This window comes from Aythya ferina (genome assembly GCF_964211825.1).
Source record: "Aythya ferina genome assembly, chromosome: 3".
Classification (NCBI taxonomy): Eukaryota; Metazoa; Chordata; class Aves; order Anseriformes; family Anatidae; genus Aythya; species Aythya ferina.
Window position 1 is genome coordinate 1,696,197 of NC_140298.1, and position 20,371 is coordinate 1,716,567.

General features: G+C 39.2%; 1 protein-coding gene across 13 annotated transcripts in view; it reads left to right on the forward strand.

Annotated features, from left to right (window-relative positions):
• ACYP2 (acylphosphatase 2) overlaps window positions 1-20,371 on the forward strand; it is a 44,670-nt gene that overhangs the window by 906 nt on the left and 23,393 nt on the right. The window contains exons 1-5 of one of the 13 annotated variants that reach the window (XM_084514141.1): window positions 1,181-1,335; window positions 1,794-1,810; window positions 3,667-3,776; window positions 7,025-7,138; window positions 8,210-9,162. In XM_084514141.1, the coding sequence (XP_084370267.1) occupies window positions 1,266-1,335; window positions 1,794-1,810; window positions 3,667-3,776; window positions 7,025-7,091 (264 nt within the window). In that variant the 5' untranslated portion in view covers window positions 1,181-1,265 and the 3' untranslated portion in view covers window positions 7,092-7,138; window positions 8,210-9,162. The other 12 variants (XM_084514140.1, XM_084514139.1, XM_084514135.1 and 9 more) reach the window with 12 other exon arrangements.

Below are 20,371 nucleotides of genomic sequence, written 5' to 3' on the forward strand. Positions count from 1 at the left end.
AGTGCACTCAGCTGATTCTTAAGCCAACATCACTACAGCTGGCAGAGGGATGGCGAAAATACAAAACTTCATTGACTTCATACAGACTGTCTATACTTTAAGATAGTGTATGCTAAAGCTCTCTTACTAATTAGTGTATTTGAATACTGTTTGATTACTGATATTGACTTTTTGGACTGTAAAAACGTAAAGGGTTTCATGCTATCTTTGGAGTTTTTCAGTTTTTCTGTTATGAAACAATGAGAGGGTTGGTACCATTTAGTGAAAGAATGGCAAGATATTCTTATGGCAAATCAGAAAAATACTAAACTGGCTTATACTGATGAAAAAATCAACTGGCAAAGAAAATTAGAGGGCAGCAGATATATCTCTGAGCCAGAAGTTCTCAAGGACTATGACAGGGATGGATTTCTGTACTGAGGATGAGCCAGCACTGGTGAGAGGAAACTTACCTGACTCTTATCAAGAAAACTTACTTGAAAGGTAAGAGTCATTCCCTTGATTAAAAACCAAAGTTGCCATTACAGTTTGCTCTCTGCAGATTCCAGTAATCAGTACCTGCATAAGCTATAGCTTAAAGGCCTAAGTTGCAATGTTTTATATTGTAAATAGGCTAATATTTTATTTTGGACCTGTCTTGCTCTTTAGTGTTGATAGATGGCAGCAGATGACTAAAGATTCTAGACTGAGTTTATCTTCTAACCAAGGATAATTAAATGTTGTTTCTAATGCAATATTTAGCCTGAAGAGACTTTTTCTTTTAAGAAAAAGCAAACACAGAGTACAAAACCATGTGACATGCCAGAAAAATCCATGGCGTCTGGTTGGAGACTATACCTACTTAAAAGATCAGTTCCTGGTTTATATCTTTGCATGTTACACCTACATTAAAAATGTTTTGGAAAGGTTTGTAAAGGAAAATGTGAGCACTAACATATATCATTGTGTAGGTTTGAATACCTTACCTGAGGTAGGTTTGAACATCTTACCTGAGGTAAATTTTCCATCTCCAAGCCCTGGTGCCCCAGCTGGAGTCCAGCCTCCCCCTGGCCCTGGCGTTTGCCCCACACGGGGTAAAATTGGGAAGGAAAAGCTTGTCATGTTTTATGGGCTGGGAGTCGCGGTGACCCCCGGCGGTGACGGGGCCGCGCCCCCCCCTCAGGCGCCCGCGGCTCCCTCCCGCCCGGCGCGGGGCGGGCGCTTTCCGGGGCAGCTTGAGCCTCGCGCGCTGCCGTCCGGGCGGCCCGCAGAGCTCGGCGGCCGCCATGTCTACCCTGGGGAAGGCGTCGGGCGCGCTCAAATCGGTGGATTACGAAGTGTTCGGGCGGGTGCAAGGTGAGGGGCGCGGGTCGGCGGCGCTGTGCGCATGCGCGGGGCCGGGCGTGACTGAGGCGATGGCGGCGCGTGGGGGGACAGCGGCGCCCTGAGGGGAGGCGGCTGCTAGTGGGCGGGGGCGAGGGCTCTGCTCTGCTGTCAAACACATATGCCAACCCCCTTGGGTTGGCATAGAAACTGAAGTGAATATTAAAGGGTCAAAGGCTATTCCCGTCTTAATTGCGGAGTTCCCCTCGCCGCTTTAGCGGAAATAACCGCTTGGTCGAGGTCATCTCCCGGCCGTCTTGTGCAGTTGGCCCGGAGTGACAGTGCCACAAAGCTCTGCGGTTTCCTTGCGGATAGACCACAGATGACATGTATACAGTTTACAATAAATTTGTGAAGTGATTTTTTTTTTTTAATAGTCTTTTATGAGATAACCTTACTCTTTTTTGACCTTACTCTTTTTCTTTCTTTAGGTGTTTGTTTCAGGATGGTAAGGCAACATCTGATTTACCAGTTCTCCTTCAAAGCCTACTTCAAAGTATAGTATTTCCAGGGCTAAAAATACAGCAGCAGCAGCTTTGCAGACTATAAACATAATCAACCGACGGATGGAGTTCTAGGTTAGGCTGTTAAGTATTGCAAGCAGATTTAAGAGGAAAAATTTTTTGTTCATCTCTTATAGTAAAATATTTTTAAAAGCTTATTAATGTGTTTATGTTAGTATGATTTATAAAGATTGTATTTGGATTGTGATACAAAGGTGAGCATTAGAACATACTCGTGTTTAGAGAGGTAAATTCTGGATGTTAGCTTCTGAAGCCAATGCATTCCAGTTTACGTTCCTACTGGCAATTACAGTGCCAGTGCTTAAGGAAGCTTGTGTTTCCTGCGATACAGTTGCTGGGGCTTGTGACCCCACCAGAGTTCTCCACCAGCTCTGAATTTGTAGCAGGTAATTCTTCTGCTTGACAGAAATCAAGAAACATGTTTCAAAAGTGTTGTGTGAACCTAGTGAGCTGTGTTTAAGACCTAAAAGTTTTTATGCATAATTTATGTGGTGTGAAATAGCTCAAAATAGAGAAGGATGGAGGTTTACAGTATAGTATGTCTTTAATGTTTCTTTATCAAGTGGAAAATGTGCGTTTGCAGATCATATTGATAGGCTGCATTCTGATGCTTTTGGGTAACTTCTTAGGGGAAAAAGTGCTCATAATCAACTTGAAAAGTACTCATCATAGGTAGCAACACCTTTTCATTGCCTAGATTACCCCCAGATCTGTTTTCTCTTTTGAAGTGTAATTATTATTGAGCTGAAGTTTGGCTGTTGGCATTTAAAACGAATGTCTAAAGAGAACATGGGCTACATCTCATCACTGAACATACGTGAAGGAAAATGGAGGAAGCACCTTTTAATCTCAATAAATTTGAGGTGAATGAAAATATTAGCTGTTTAATATTAGTATTAGCTATTGTTATTCCCTGCAGAGAATAAAACTTCAGTGGTTTCCTGTAAAATACTTTGTTCCATGCCATGTCAGGGTTCAGGCACAAATGAAAACTATGCAGATACATTTTGTGTGTACATAAAAAATAAGAAGATTCAGAAAACAGGACTTGGAAGTTCCGTACATTTGCTGCTATAATTTGCTTTGCTAGTAATGCAGCACAAGATCCTTAGTATTTAAGGGGTAAAAGTCAGGTGGAAAGGTTTTAGAATGAAACATGAGGAAAAACACTTCTGTTTGTGCATTCAACAAGCTTAAAGAGCTAAGACACCAACTGTTGAAGAGGCAAATGAGCAGTGACAGGAGCTAGAGGAAACTAAGTAAAAGGTGGTAGTGATGGATCAGTAGAGTTCTTTGATTAAAAGTGTTTAAAAATTCCTTAAACAAGGAGAGCAAGTTTTTGGCTGATCTCTGAATGAAAAAACTCACAGTATTGGAAGATTTCTGTGCATATTCAACTGATACAGCAAGCAGCAGAATGGCTTTATTATGAGCAGGGTAAGAAGCCATCATATATATAGTTTGTGGTGTTTTGTGTTCTTTTTTTTTTTTTTTTTTTTTTGAAGAAAAGTCTTAATGTAAACCGACATGGGAATTAACTCATGTATTTATGTATATGTAAAATCTAATTCTTGTTCAAAAGCTGGTTGCTTCTGCTGCAGCTGTAGAGCTGACAGGAATGTTTTAATGTCTGAGTGTGAGCATAATCTATGGATTCTTGTTTCTCTTAAGTCTCAGTCTTAAGGCTATGAAAATGGAAGTGGGGTTTAACATGGTTTACATGGTATGCATGTAGTGTATGTGCTGGCACTGATTATTGTCTCTTTATTTTTCAAATCAGTACACAGAAGAGGAAGCTAGGAAGCTAGGAGTTGTTGGCTGGGTTAAAAATACCAGTCAAGGAACAGTAACAGGCCAAGTTCAAGGCCCAGAAGATAAAGTAAATGCAATGTAAGTATCTTTGTTTCTCTTAGTCTTATCACTGTCACTTGCAGAAGCATCTGAAATCCCAAATGACAGGTAGGTTCTTATATCGATAACTTCAGTGCTTTCAATAACTTCGGTTTTATTTGCGGGTTTTTCTTTGTGAAATTGAGGAGACGCATCCTTTAAGCTGTAAGTCTTCCAGTTTAAAAATAGTGTGAGGCTTCAGTCAGTTTTAATTTCTAATGTCACACAGCGCATATGTGTATTATCTCCAAAATACTTTTAAAACCAAGAAAAAGCCTTTATTCCTATATGAGCACAGATCTGCTATTTAACTTTGAATCATCTCTGCAAAGAAACACTGCAGAATGTCTTGAAATGTTTACTTAGCTTTTACTTAAATCAGTTTAAGAAAACAGTTTTGATTTTTTTTCCCAATTTTAAAAACAATACGTAAATACCCATTGTAGCAAGGGCTTACAATCTGTATTACCTAGAAATAAATTTTGTAATTTATTAAAATTACAAAATGTATATGGTTTTCTTTATTCATTAATTTCCAAGAGCTTTAAGCTGTTACTTTGGAGAAGTACTGCCTGTAAAAACAAAGACCAATCCAAATATCTCGTTTTTGCAAGTGTGTGTAGGGAGATTGGAGTTTTTTAAAATCTCAGTGATTTGTTGTACTGAAAAAGGGATGAGGGATGGTAAAGCCTTCCTTTGCAAGCTTCATTATGGATGGCCAATTATTAGTGCATATTTTGTAGTACAGGAATTGTTTCAAAACTCAAATAAAATGAAGTTGACTTTTTTGCAGGGAAAAGTGTTAGACCTTCTTGTAAAGAAACATTGCATGTGACGGAAGTATTTGTAGTCATTTTCTTTGGTTTTGAGCTTAACATCAGATTGGTTATCTTGGGCTGCAAAACACTTAAAGCCAGAGAAGCAGCAGTTGTTTCTGAAGTCAATGCTTATTCTCTGGAATACTACCATTAACTTCATATATAGTATTTAATATCTCCATATTTGTAAATTTAGTATCTCAGTGCAATCTGTAGCAAACACTGAAGATGGACGTGTGTTGGAGTATTGTTTTCTTTAAAAATTTCTCAAGTCAGTTGATTTACTCTGAGCAGCTTTAAGTGAGAGCACAGCTTAACCCCCCCATATGTGTTCATTTGTGTTAAACTAGGATTGCTGCAGCATGCCATGTTCTTCCCTTGTTTTCCCCTTACTGGTATTTGTGTCAATAGCACTAAAGGAAACCTTACTTACCACTACACCAGGAAATTGGTATCTGTAATATGATATCTTGTAGCAGAGCTGCAAAATTAGACTGATGAGACTAGGCTTGTTCTCAAGGAAGAGGTGGCAAAAGAGCTATTACAAAGGGAGAGGAAAGTTTCCACTTTCTTGTTAAACAATTAAAAGTAGGGTCAGCAAGATGGATTGTGACAGTAAATTGGTAGTGATGTTGAAGCTTTTGACGTTGTTTGTGATATCCAGAGCAAATAAAAAGTTGTTTTGAATTGTTGTTTCTTCATTTTAAGATGGAAATGAGGAAGATACCTGTGACATGGGAATAAATGTTGCAATGCTGAATTGAAATTGAAGTACAATTAAGTTACACATTGAGATATGGACTACTGAATTTCCTAGAGTAAAATGCTTGGGAGACACCAGTTAATTTCAGTTGTTACCTGTGTGGGCTTGGATTCATGGAAGATAAAATGTAATGAACATATTTTTAGTGATAAATTGCTGGACTTCCACATGTAAAGGGAGGAACTGTGTATGAGCGGACACTTGGAAAGGCTCTGATTTCTCTTAGTACATGCAATAGATAATCAAGTGATTAGAACTAGTATAGAGTTGAGAAGGAAAAAGATCTAAAGCAGGTAAGTTGGAGGTACGACTGTGTGGAGGTATGACTCTTTCTGTATTTTGAGCTCTCTAGTGAAGTGAGGGTGTGTCAGGAATGTGTTTTGAAAATCAGTTGGCTAGGTAACTGATGGGGAGCGCATGACACTTGTGGATACTGGGAACCTTGTGCTGAGTATTCCAAGTTCAACTTTGCTATTTTGACACTGCTTTATATGTGGTCAACTTTCTTGGTAAAAATGTGTGCAATTTTCTATAAAATCTGTTCACTGGAAGAAGTTGCACAGGTGGTTTTATAGATTACATTAATTTTAAGCTAATGTGTTAAAGTAAAAGGCTTACATAGAGCACAAGGAAGGCAAGGATCTCCCAGAAGCAGTAACACTATGTTGTTTCTCTGCGCAAAAACCTACTGAAAGCTCTGCATTTAAACATTTGCCTTGCAGTCAAGTTCCTGTCTTGTCCTCTGGTTAAGTAGGAAAGGTTCTTACCAGATGAAGAGAAATATGTCAGTTGGGCCATGTTTCCAAAAGTTTTTTTTTTATTAAACAGAAGAAAGAAATCCTCTTCACCTTATTTTTGTGGATCTGTATAGCCCAATACAACTTCACAGCAGTGGAGCTGGGGAATTAGGCATGGGAAGGCAGCCAGAGGCCGTGCTGCTGCATGTGCGTGGTCATGTTGGTGTTCCTTCTGCATGTGGAAGAGTGTTAAAACGGGTGGCGTGCTGAGGGCTCAATCCCTTCCCACCCTGCAGGGAAGAGGACTGACCTCGGCACCTCAGACTGATACAATTTCTCAGGCAGTGTGCTGCAGTGTGCTGAAGCCTGGGTTTTGTCCTAAAAGATGGAAGTAATTGGTTCCTAGCAGACAAAAAATGTGGTGGAAATACTTGTAAATGTGCCATGCAAATTGGGGCTTGCTCTGGAACATGTAACAGCTTAGCAGGGGCATTCTGACTTCTGCGAAAGTGGCGAAAGGTAGATAAAACTGAAGGGTTGGGGCATGGAGTGTTATATGGGCAATGGGCTTCATTCCTTAGTGGATTGTCCACTTAAGGTTGAATGTCAGCTTTTTTTTTTCTTTTTTTCTTTTTTTTTTTTTTTTTTTCTGAATTAATGGAGGAAGGCTGACTGATATATTTTGGATTGAAGTGGTGATGGTGCTGAGAAGTGGTTATATTCACTTGAAATTCCCTGAGGCTAGCGTTTCACACGGTGAATTTGGTGGTAATTCAGGAAGTCTCAGGTAGGAATAGGTTTTTGATTTTTAGATGTTTTCAATTTGTTTTTAAAGAGGACTTCTTCATGTTGTCAAAGATTGGTGACTACTAGGAAGTATTTGGTCTTGAACTTCCTACATGTAAAACTTAATTTCCCTTGGTTTTTCAGCTCTAGGTGTCGCTGTTCGTGTTCTGTAGATGCTGCCAGCTATGTGCTTCGGTTGAAACCCTTCTAATTTCAGTTGAAATGGACTCTAATGCTAGAATCCATCTCTTCTTCAAGGCGAGGTTTTTTTTTTTTTTTTTTTTTTTTTTTTTTTTTTTTCCCACGCAGGTTGCTTTTTTTTTCCAGGCGAGTTCCGCCCCCCTGCTGGCGGGGTCTCGTGTGGACTCGCTCCCCGCTGCCCCCTACGCAGGCGGTGGTCCCTGCCGGCAGGGCAGCAGACCAACTCCAGTGCTATGCCCTGTAAACTGTTGCAGTATTAGTACGTCAGTTTTTTTGTTACAATTTTCCAGACTTCCTTTCGTTAGGTGGTGACTGTCAGTGATAGCTGAAACTTAAATCTGTTGCTTAGGTGAATTGCAAGGTTGTATTGGATCGTTGTACAACCATAGGCAAATGGAATTATCTGAATAATAAATGTAGGTATTTTCTTACTTAATGAGAAACAACATGCCTTTGATATGCCTGAAAATAGACTTATTTTGACTTTAATCCTAACTAAATCTCAATAACTATTTTAGAGTAATCCTGTAGGCAGGATTGGCTGAGCTTTCTAGGAGACTTCTCAAAACAACTGCCAGTTAGTTGTGCTGTTGCTGCTGGAAGCTTTTTAGTGCATTTGAGGGCTTTATGCATACATGTATTCTGCATAGTGGAAATCATTGGAACCATGTGTAACACTGATCTTCAGAGTGGAGATATTCTCTTGTAGTCTACATCCCCTTTTACAGGAGGATGGAGAATAGTTCAAGGCCCTTAATCTGGCTTTTTATGCCAAGGAAAGATTGTTCCAGATGTCTTTGTTGCTCCAATGCAATGTTTATAGAAATACTAATGAGTAAAAGGTTCAGTTTAAACTAATATTTGTGAAGAGTGTTTTTTTTTTTTTTTTTACTCCAGTTTATTAAGGGGAATAACTTTGTGCACACAGTTAAAAATAGACTTCTGGCAACAGTTTGGTAATTATAAAAAAAAAAAAAAAAAGTACTTGAAAATTATAGGTTTCTTTGAAAATAATTATTATCGGTGATGTATTTGATAAAGATACCTGGTTTTGTTTTTTAAGTATAAGTTTAGTGCTTGAGTGATGCAACATTCTAACAGGGTCTTCCTCTGCTCCTTTTCAAACAGCTGAAAGCTGTGGGACAGTTGACACAGCATGGAGCTGAAGCTGCTGCACTGCGTGTTTCAGAGGGGTTTTCTAGCTTGAGTCTGCTGCTGTACTAATGGTACCCTGTAGCTTCTAGTCATTTTAGCACATGGCAGAGCTTGCTCATGTTGCCTACGGAGAAACACGGGCATAATAGGAAGAAAAATGAGGAACTTGTTCTGCTTTCCTATAGAAGAGACTCGGACACTGAGGCTGAACTGATGTGCATAAATGTACAGGCACATGCAGATGTGCATGAACTCTAATGATTTAATTTATCTTGGCCACAGTCTTCATGTGACCTTTTAAACAAGTTATAAAAGGAATAACAGTTGACAAGATCTCTGGTTCTTAAAGCACCTCAGAATGGCAACTTTCATTTTGCTTTTTTTTTGATAGAAGTATATTTTATTTAGTCTCAAAATTCTGAAGTGCTTTTGGTTTCTTTCAAAATAGATTGGGTCACTTTAAAGTTTTTGAAACTGCTGTGTTGCTTAAGGCTATTGCATCTCAACAGATTGGCACAAAGGTTGTGTAGGATGGTTCTGACTCTTTCGATGTTGTGCAGGAAGCCATGCCAAAAATGATGTAAATCATAGTATATATTACTGGATCTGGCTTTATCTGATTTCTGAAGTTTTCTCTAGGTAGGTACTAATTGATATTAGCATGAACCAAGAAGTAGCCAATGATACCTGCAGCTAAACATCACAGGGCATCTTTGTCTTTTTGCCCTTTGACTTTATCTGACATCCTTTCATCCTTCTGCTCTTGAGTTAACTTATTATATTCACTCTGTTACTGGATTAGAAGCTTTCTTTTCAAAGACGGTATTGTTTTTTTTTTTGGTTTTTTTTTTTTTTTTTTGTGGCTGGGGTGAAACAGTTGTTTTAATCTATAATGAATAATATATAATGAGTATTCTGTTCCTGCATCGTAAGCTCTTTCCGTGGATGTTCAGACTTGCACTCCTATGTTGTGATGCTGTGGGCTCTTCCTGCTTGTTTCCTTTTTGCTAAAGGAACAAAGAAAATCAGTCTGGAAAAAAAGTCTGGCAAATATTCAGAACTTTATGAAAGAAAAGCAGGCTTTAAAACAAGCAGCTGATGTTCCATGTTTGCAAGCTATGACCATTCTGATGGGAGAGGGTCCTGGACAAAAAGTTCTCCTTCTCTGTTTTCAGTCTATAGCATTTTAGCTATAGTGACTAGAAAAGAAGCCATCTAGGGCACCAAAAACAATCTATTTCAGCTCTCAACTCTCCCAGCAATCATTTAATGAGATTTCAATAATGATATTTTTGCAGCAGGTTTGGTCTGCTGTGTAGGGACTCCTGTGAAATCCTATTATGCTGTACAAATGCTGATCCTAAGCCTCTGGTTTTGCTTGTCATATGCAGTGTGCAATTCTTTTAAATTTGATGTTAAGGCCGCTACTAGAAACTACTATGGACAGTACAAGTATATACTCCAACTTCAGACCATGTAGACAAACTTATATGGTTACAGGGCTTTAAGATAACGAGATGGCTTCTGTCTGCTAGTCTGACATCTCCCTGACCTGTTCTGCTTTTGCAGACTGTGGAGCTGGAGCCTGGAAACTTGTGTTTTCCTCAAGGTACTGAAAGGACTCTGGTCCTGAGTGAGCTCTGTGGAGGCTTTGTGGACCCAGGAATGTTGGAAGCACTGGTGTTTAGCAAGCCTGTGCACTGCTGCTGTCCTGGGACCAAACTTTGAAAGCTCAGGCTCCCCAGCAGCCTCACAGATGACCTGGCAGCACATTCTAATGTAAATTTATTTGGAAAGCAAATCCTGCTAGCTCCTGTTTGAGAGAAAAATTAAGGTTTTTTTGCTCAAAAAATCATTTTGAAGATGAACATGTTCACTCTTAGATTAGTTGCATGTCTTCCGTTAGATCACACCTATACTCTAGGAATTGTGTACACAAATTTGTATTTGTGCTTTTGCAACTGGCTGTTGCCCGTGCTACACTTTGTTTGGCTGGGAAACTGCTTGAGCTGTATTACTCAGCTTTGGAGATAAAAAGTTGATCCTTGTTGCTTGTCCCAAACATCGCTTGATGTCTACTTAAGCTTAAAAAAAATTAAACAAAAACAACAAGCACAAACACCACCACCAACCAACCAACCAAAACGCATAGATAGACTGTGATCAGCTTCATGAAAGTTGAGGCAGACAGGGTTCCCATGATACATTGGAAAATGACTGCTGTGCCCTCAAAATCCCACTGACGTTAAATGGTACAATGTGAAAAACCCGATAGGCTGTAGTTAGTCAGGGCCCCATTCTGCCTCATTAACAGGTAAGAGATTCCCACTGCCTAGGAGTAGACAGTAAAATTAAGCAATAAAGCCAGGGAGTGTGAGTATTAATGTAAAAATAGAACACCATAGCATGGAGAGGAACTGACTGGCACAGTGTCACAGGAAGCATCTTGCAAACCATCCAAGTTGTTTCCCAATTCCTGGTCCAGGATTTCACCACTCTATTCTTCTTGTCTTTCTTGTCCTCTGTAGCTTAAAACAAAACCATTCAACCTATTTCATTGCTATTAATGAGAAAACCAATACCTTTGTAGTTTTTGCATGATAGAAATGAAGTGGTTATGTATACCAGCTGTCAATTTTTCTTGTTAAGTGCTAGTATTGATAATAATTAATTGGATAATTACAAAAATTTTCTTTTTGGCTAGTGTCCATATGGACAGTATAGGCAGGAAACTCAGCCCCGGCAGTGGGGAGTGGAATGTACAAGCAATATAAGCAATTAATTGTTTCAGTGAGCACTTGTAAACAAGGTCAGCTCAGCAGGCGTTTGGGAAATCTCTTATGAAATGTGATGCTGTCTTCATTATCCTTCTAAAGGGTTTTGGTGTAGGACCAAACCAGCAGGCAGGATTTCTCTGCTAGGCTGTTTAAGCACATACAACAGATTTCTTGGGACTTTCAAGATCCAGGGATAAATATTTAAAAGCAAAGAAAAAACTGGACCTGTACTCTTTTCTTTGGAAAAAAAAAAAAGTTTTTCATCTTAAAGCTGTTCCTTTGCCTGGGTTTACTCACTGTTATTCACTGAATCTAGGCTAACAAAAATCCATTTAAGTTAGTGCCTGGGTTATTATTTCTAAGTTATTATTAAAGGAGTCTTTCCTGTTATTCCCAACCAGAAATATGTAGGGGGCTGACAACCTAAATATTGAGCCCCATGTGTCATGAGAAATACTGGATATTTTATTTTATGTTGGGAGCAATCAAAAGACTTAAACTCTCTCTAAGCTTTCTACTTGTCAATCATGGAAGGTGTGCCTGCTGGAGATGAGGGGGAATTGCGAAGCATGGAACACATGGGAGCTGGGCACGAAGCAGCCCGTTGGTGGGAGAGGTGCCAGTGCTTGCTCTGCGATGTTGTGCCACCATGTGGGGTGGGTACGGAGGGAATGCTGGCACTGCAGGGGCTGCTGTGGCCTGGGCAGGGATCCCACCTGCCAGGGACCTGTCTGGCGCCTTTCTCCTGGCAACAGTGCCCCTAAGGCTAAAGGCTGTGTGCTACAGGCTCTGCTCTTCTGGGCCCTCCCAATGGAGAAAATGAAGTTGATGGCTTTAGCTGGAGTCCTGCATGGAAACTTGTCTACTCCCGAAGGGATTGTGTCACTGGGAACGTGACTCCCTGCAGAAAGGCATAAAAGGTCTGTTGCTGTGTGCTTTGGAAACAGAACTTATTTAATGCTTCAAATGTTTTACCAACTAACGTTGCTATCAAAAGCTATGGCATTAATCTTGAAATGGATAGCTTCTGTATGAGCATGGAGCTCAGGTGTCTCTAGCAGGACTGTTGGTGCAAGGGCCTGTCTGTGCATACTTCCCTGACTGAAGCATGACAGTTGTTATGGGAAACATGCTTGCCTTGCTCTGTTCATCATCTGTTCAAAGGTTTGGCATGTGCTGTTGAGATACAGGGCACTTGACAAAAACAGCATTTTTTTCCCTCAGTTTTACCAGGTGATGTGTTGTCAAACCCAGTATTCTTTTGGAAGAAACGGGAGAGAAATTGCGCAGTACTGAAGGCAATAAAAATCTAGTGCCCCTGGGCGATGTGAGTCTGTCCCAGGGTAGCCAAGTGTTTGTTTACAGCAGTGGTTTCCCTAGTAGGGGGTTGCTTGCTGCTGACCTTAGAGAAAAACCTCAAAGGACAAAGTGGGAAAGGACAGGGAATTTATAGTACTTTGAATAATGCATTGTTGTCAAAGTATATCTGATATGTAGCGAGTGTAAATTTTTAACAGCTGTCAGTAGGTAGAAATAAGTTCTCTGATCGACACCTCCTAAAATATAATCCAGAATTGTCATGTTCAGCTGGTCCCAAGATTAGGCAAATCCACAAGTGAAAGCTGGCAGCAGTGAAATGAACATGAAAGGGGTGACACAGGCTTGCCCGAGGGTGGGACGCACAGTCCTTTTTGAGCTCCTGTTGGTGGCTTGTTTAGAACACGTCGATTGGTAACCCACTTCTCTCAAACAGCTTCCTTGCTCTTAAAGCAGCTCAGCAGGGTAACCTGCAGTGGCTTCTGGAACTAACCTCAAGGCCATAACTAAATACAGGAGTCTGAAGTGGAAGAGCTGTGCATGCTTCCCCCCAGCATGCTTTGTTTAGTAGGCAAGCATAACATGTTCTCTTCATGCAGTCATCTCAGTCTCTACAGCAAACTGCACCTTTAAAAACAAGTTCCTACATAATTAAAGAAAAAAACGGTTGTCCTTAACTGTGTAACGTAAATCTGTTACCTTGTTTAACACAAGCATTTATGTTTTAATAGGTAGTATTTAAGAAAATTCTGCTTAATTCTTAACAGATGAAGTACTCTGATAAACGCTGCCACAAAAGAAGTTGTTAGTTCTGGTTCTATAGCCAGGTCAAAGAAAGAGTAAGGCAGGAGAACCAAGCACTAAATGATGTTGTCCTTGATTCTGTCACTTCACAGCAGGAGAGGAGCTGTCTTTATACCAGCAGACATGGAAATCCTTGAACACTTTTGCCTTCCCAGTTGCTCTGGCCCCACTACAGCTTGGCAGAAAACACGATTTCTCTTGTGGCTATCTAAAAGTTTTGGCTGCTTGTACTGCTGTAGTGGTACAAACTGACTGGAGGACAGAAACTCTTCCCCATGAAATATAAGCAATCCAAAGATATTTACAAATAAAGGAGAGGCCACCCTCATAAATTGAGGGTTTTTTCAAAGCATGATCTTGATGGAAAGTTTCTTTTTTCACCTTTCTTAAAGAAAAAAGAAGTAGAACTTTGAGGATAACAGCTGTAACTTAAGCTCTATATAAAGAGGGCCATTCCTCAAGCAAATAAACTTTGATATGTTTTAGGTTTGAATTTGGTGAATAAAGTAACTAACTTTATGGAGATCAACAGGCTGTTCTGTGAAGCTTGTCTTCAGGCACACTGACTGCTTAATTCAGTAATGACCCAGTGATCGTGTCTTGCTTGACTGTATTGCCAACTAAGGTTTTTGTGACAGTACTTCACCTCTTTTCTTAAAGCCTCAGTCCTTGGTACAGACTTATGTAGGAATTGAACTTCTGTTTATAAAAATAAATAAAAGGTTCCCAGCCTTGCATGTCATAGAAAAATAAGCTCTGTTAAGATGATGCCAAAACCCAAAGGCAATCAAAGACTGAATTTTATTTGAAAGATCTCATATGATTTTTCCTGGTCATCTGATTTTTCTGGCACTTGATTAATCAACCTGAATGTGTGGGATTAGCAATAATGTTTAGTGAAAAGAGGACAGTAAGAGCGTTAGGAATAGTTTCCAGCTGTTTCTTGTTCTGTGCTGTAGGTTCACTGCACATTTTGTTGCTCCAAACACTTGATATCTAGCTGTGCAAGTAATGCCAAGATATGTTTGTCTTATTACACTGGGTCTGATTATAGCAATCCTAATGACAAATGAGGAAAAGCAGATCCTGAATCCATGTTCATAATAGCTGGATTAATTGAATTCTGAATTGGTTTTCTGGAGTATGTTGAGCCCGAGCTATACCTGAACCTAGCGTGGGCCCCCTGAATTTCTTGGCCTCACAGCAAAGTGAAAACGTAGTATGGTGAATGCGGTTCGTGAACCCGTAACATGCAGAGGGTGTATCAACTGCTTCATGGCCAGAGACTCTCTGCAGAGTGAGGATTTCATGTCGCCTGGGGCTCTGTTTACTTTTTTTCTTCCATTCAGTATTGCTTTCTACTATTCCTTTATTTACCTCCTGCAGTCTTTCTTTGAATGCTGGAGTTCTTGTATTGTGGGATATATGGAAGCATGCTATTTGTGTTTTTTTTTGTGGTGTCTATCTGCCTGTAGATGCTTACAAATACAAAATCTCTTGACTTGTCATGTTGAAACTGATCTTTAAACTGCCTGTGTCTAGTGAAACAATAGATGCAAATAGATGCATATAGAATAGGGATGCCAGGGAAGGAATTGGAGAATCAGAATTAGAGTGAAGAGGAGAGAAACTGGTTTTGCTAGGAATAAATGTTAAAAATAACATTATGAATGACAGAGTGCATGTCTAACATGTAAGTTTTGGTGAATGGAATCAAGTAAATCTGCAGAAACTTGCTTCCTAGACCTGACAGATGCTACAAGCAACTTTTTTGTTCCAAAAAACCATTCTTTTAATGTGTTTCCTGAGTAGTTCCTGTTGGGTACAGTAACGGATTTCTATCAGGTGTTTTTCCAGTTAGTTTCATATCGTTGGGTTGCTAGTACAAAGGAAAAACTGTCAAATTATGGATTTTTCCCTTAGGGTCTGCTTGCTTGTACAGTTACTGAAAATCATTTGTTTGGGAAGCAAACCTGGATATGTTTGAGATTGGCAAGGTCTTCAGTGTCGAGCAAATTCTTTTTAGCTTTCTCTTCAGAAATCCGTAGGATATACTCAGTGCCAAGAAACTGTTTTCCAGTTGACTTGATGTGTACAGTATAGTTACTGTCAGGAAAGTTTTATTTCAGTGTGTAGACTCTTTTCTGTTGTATCCTTGCAAAAATGGCACTGTGAGTCACTCAGTTTCATTTCTCCAAATACATGTACAGTTTGCAGAGCCTAATCTTTAACTTAGCACTCACTTCTGACTCGTACAAGCTTCCCTAGAGCCTTAACTTTTCCTGAGTAAAATGGAGCATTGATTTCTGGTGATATCCACAGTATTAGAATTAGTGTTTTTTTTTTTTTTGTTTGTTTTTTAACGATTAGCATTCAGAATCAATGTCAAACTAGGAAGTCAGATTTACTTTTGAAACAATGAATTGTGGTAATTAAATATCACTTAGTATAACAGGTTATCAGAGCACAATGTGATAACCAGTGCTTTTGGATTAATATGAATTAAAAATTGAAGTAATAGTTGGAAATATTGAATCAAATGGGGGAGAACTTTCACTTTAGGTGCTTTTATGTTCCATGTATTACTATTACTGTTCCTAGGTATTAGTTTGGTGATAATGTTAGGTGATGAATGCAGCATAATAAAACACTGTATTGAAGGACTCGAATGGAATTGAATGTGGACAGTCACTCAAATATATAAAGCAATGACTTACCAGTATCTTTCTTTAGGTTGCATTGTCCCTAGGTGTAATTTCCATGCATCTGCCCCTATCCCTCTACACTTTTTTAAAGGCTTTATGAATCCAGAATGCTGTGACTGAGGAGGAAATGAGATAGCAACGGTTGTGATCCATCTAATATACTTGTACAGAGCATAAGAATGGGGGTGGACAAGCTGTGAGCATTCTCTAAGAATACCTGGAGTGAGAACATACATGCAGATGACACCTCAAACAACTCCAGCTGCTGCTGTGCAATTCCATACTTCAGTAGGAGGCTCATAAACTGATTTTGACAAAGTACGTGTCAAGAGCAGTTTCAAATGCTGATACAAAAGGGTGGCTGCACAGACAAGGGCATCATGTCAATACTAGCAATAGGCTAATACTATCTGTGGAGAGCATCTGATATCCACACCTATGAGTAGCAAATGAATACACTTAAGGAAACTTTGGTGGGGGGGCCAGAAAAGAGATCCTAATGTTGGTATAGTAACCAAATACAAAAAAACAAAGTACGTTGGGAGTTGTAGTGTGAGTATACTTGTCAACTTTTTAAGATGGTGTTTTTTTAGTTATCTTACAAAATTGCTGCGGACAAGAATAGTGTGCAGGTAGACCTGAACTAACCAAAGTGTCAGGAAAATGCATTTAGCATTTGCAGAAATTTTGGAATTACAATGAACTGAGACATGACTGGAAAGAATAAAAAGGTGACTAACATTTTTTGAGATTATGTTGTAGGAACAAAAGCATATTTGTCTACTTAATTAAGTTGGATTCTAGGTAATGATGTTGCTATTAGCCTTCAATCTTTAGCAGAACAGCTGTAAAAGTCTTGTATTAATTTATTCTACAAAGACTTGTAGAAGTCATGGCTATATGCATTGTGCTAAAGAACAGTGATCTAGAGACAACTTACACCACTACTCATTGGTCTTTGGCCTGCACTGCAGAAATGAAGGTATTTGGGGTCTCTCAGTCATAAACACCAACAAATTATGAAGCCTTCTGCCTCTGTACTTCGGTTTATCACAGGCTAACGAACCTTCTGTCTGACCAGCTAGCCCGTGTTCCTCTCCTCTGTCTTCCTATCTTTGTTTCTTTCCTGAGTATCACATTAGTTTTTAAAGTTTGCTGCTAAAATACCATTTCTTTTCTTGTTTACAAGCTATACTTCCTCAGTCATTAGTACTGAAAAAAAAAAAAGAGGAAATGGGCTTTATACAGAATACAGTGCTCTTTGGACATTCTGGATGTAATAAATTGTGGAAGTAATAGCCTCTGACAGCTGACCTGTTCATGGACAGGTATTAGCCTGTGTCGCTCTTAAGCCTTAAGGACTGCTAGGCAGAAGCACTGATGTATCAAAGTAGAATATAGATTCTTTAAATGTCCATGCTATTTTTTGTACAATAAGATGGCTATGGTCAATACTAGATATTAAAAATCAGATAAAGATATCTGTTATTTTAAATAGAGTAATACTGGGGAAAGTGTGTAAATACTTTTTTTTTTTTTGAGATATGCTGGTGTGCATTACTGTAACAAACTCTCATGGTGAATTTCATGTGCAGGAACTAATAAGTTAATTTAACTGGAGGGTATAGAAATCTCAGGGATCTAGAATTGTGTTCTCCTATGCTAGTATCAATTTTAAAAGGTTATTTATTTGCTACTGAACTTGAGCTATTACTAAAGCTTTGTTAGAGTTCTTGATGCAATTAAAACGATGGAAAAAACTTTTTCATGTCAATGAAGGGATTCAACTGGACACAGCCTGAGATGTTCCCATTGTAACTTGGTAGATGTGACAGAATTGTTAATCTTTTTTTTTTGATATGTGTTATTTAAAGGTAGTGCAATAAATGCAGAGTTCATATGTATTAGCATATTTGGGGAAATGAAACTGCTAGATTCAGGTTTGATATGAAAGAAAATGGTTAGAAGTTGAAGTACTGCGTAGCTTTCTAGGAATAATCATGAATTTTGTGAACTACAGGGTATGTATGTGTACATGGACAAATTCTTCAGCCATCATTACAGACATGTAGTAACCTGGAGATCCTCTGACTAGGTTTACTGAACTGCAAAGGTCATTTATAGCTCCTCAGCCACAAAATGAGTGTTTCCATAGTTGAACTCATGCATGTCAGTTTATCACGGGAGGCTTAAATGGCAATTGGCTTGGCCACAGTATCTTCAGCTGCAAAGCTATTGGGGAGTGTGGGGATTAGCATGTTTGTGTTCGGAGGATTTGATTCTCCTGTGGTTTAAAAATTTTTTTCGTTTCTTGAAATTCACCCTTTTTGGATGTGGTATAGGCTTTGTAGTTCAGTGTTTTAACACTAGATGTCAATCTACTTGCATACGTAGAGGTTGCAATGTATTTTGCCTTCTAGATATTTCTTTCACCAACTGGACAAGCAGAATCCTGTCTTCCACCTACTTTGCAGAGAATTCATATCATGAGAAAAGAGGAATTTAAATGTTGGATTTCTTGTAGTAGCCAATACTGAAGACAATTTCTGTAAAACAAGACATGGCAGTTTGGGGATTGCATGGAGAATGTTTGATTTCCATGAAGCTCATTGACAGCTTGAGTTAAAGGAATGACAAAAACCTAAAAGTAGAAGTTGGAAAGATCTAGGTGGTAATCTACTTTTCTAATTTCTAATGAAAATAAACTTAAACATTAATATTTCTTACTGATTGCTGCTTCTTGGTATTTGTAGGTACTGAGTTTAATAAAATGGTTGAACATTTGTCTGTTGGTTATTATTTTGTTGGTTGGGTACGGCTTCTGTTTACAGAAAGAATTTCTGAGTTCTCTATAAACAGAAGCTACAAAAATATGAATGCTAAGCTAGAGGGAATCATAGCTGTGTGCTCATGTCACCCCACCTCTGTTCTGTTTGTTCTATTCCTGTAGCAGGCAGTGTGTTTAGGGATACAACAGGAGCCAAATTTAACTTACTAGGAACATTGTCGTCATAACAGTGAGCATGAGAGGGAATCTTGAGTATGAAACCTTTAAAGTCTGAAAACATCAATTCTAAACATATATATAGTATCCTATAAAGTAAAATGTATAATACATAAAAATGGAGCAAAACTTGTTTCAGTGCTTCTTTTCTGTTGTGTGCCTGCAGAACAAAACAACCTGAGTTTAGCCTTAAATTAGCAGACATGACAGGAGGCATTGAAAGTCCATTTAACATTTGTTGACAAGCCAGGAGACACAGGTCTTAGCCCACATCTGTGCTTATTTAAGGATGAATGTTTTGGAAGTGTCTGTGGCTGACTGAGATGCCTGCATCCTAAGGAATCCTGAAATTTTTAAGTGATGAAGTGCTATTTTTGTAGAGGTAGGAGCATTCTGAGGAACAAACACTTGAAGTCAGCTTTAATATTTCTGATACCATGCTTCTACCATCTCCTCTGTCTTGTGTTCTAATTTTGAGATGCTGTGGTGAAAAGAGCTGTGTGAAAAATATAGTACTGTGTGGAAATTAGGTCCTCAGTACTGGGCCTCGGCACAAACCGATGTATTCTGAGAACCTGTTGTAGCTGGTCTTTGCTCCTAGTAATGTCAATGTAAGCACAGTGTTTTTAGTTAGTATTGGTTTTAATGCTTAAGCGCCATTTATGAAAGTGTTTCACATTTCAGTGTTGCAGAGACAGTAAGAGAAGTGGAGAACCTTTTAGACTGGCAGCAGCACAGACAGGAGCAAAAAAAACAAACAAACAAACAAAAAAAAACAAACAGCAGGAGGCAGAGGTTTCTCTCTTAAGTATAGTATCTTACTCTGAGTAACGGTTTAGAAATAAATGGAGCTAATTACTGCTGTGAATGCTATTGGCAGAACCCAGGGAGTTATACTGAGGTTTTTAGGCACAGAGCAAGCAACAGCGGCTGTAAGTTTAACTTCCTCATTGTGTTAACATCTTTCATTGTGCTGCATCTACAGTTTTGTGTCAGACCTCTGCTTTTTTTCATTTAAGAAAGTACGTTTTTAGATGGTACTAAAATAGCGAAGTGGTCTAACAGCTTGCAGAACTTTTGGACAGAGATAAATGTGATTTGTTATAAAACTTGCTAATGTCCTTTGTCATCTCTGCCATTTTGATCCTGGCTAGCTGCCAAAACTGGATTTATCTCTCTGAGTATCTGTGGAGGTTTTCCATGGGCAGGGAGGCCTGTCCTGTGGGCTGGAGCCCTGCCTGGCATTGCTGAAGCGCTCTGTACTGTGGCCCTGTACCTGAGCTGCCTTTCCCAGTTGCAGCATGTCCCACCTTAGACCCTAGTGTTTGAAAAATTTTCTACTCGGGCAGTGTTTTAAACATGTTTTAATCAGTGGCTGTCAGATGAACTTCAATCTACCTGGAGATATTCAAACAAATTGTTTCCGCCATGAAAATGTCTGCTGTTACACTGTAATTCTGTCAGACTGAAACATTCAAACAGCAGTAATTCTGTCCTTAGTATCCTGCAGGAGTTTCATTCTGATTCG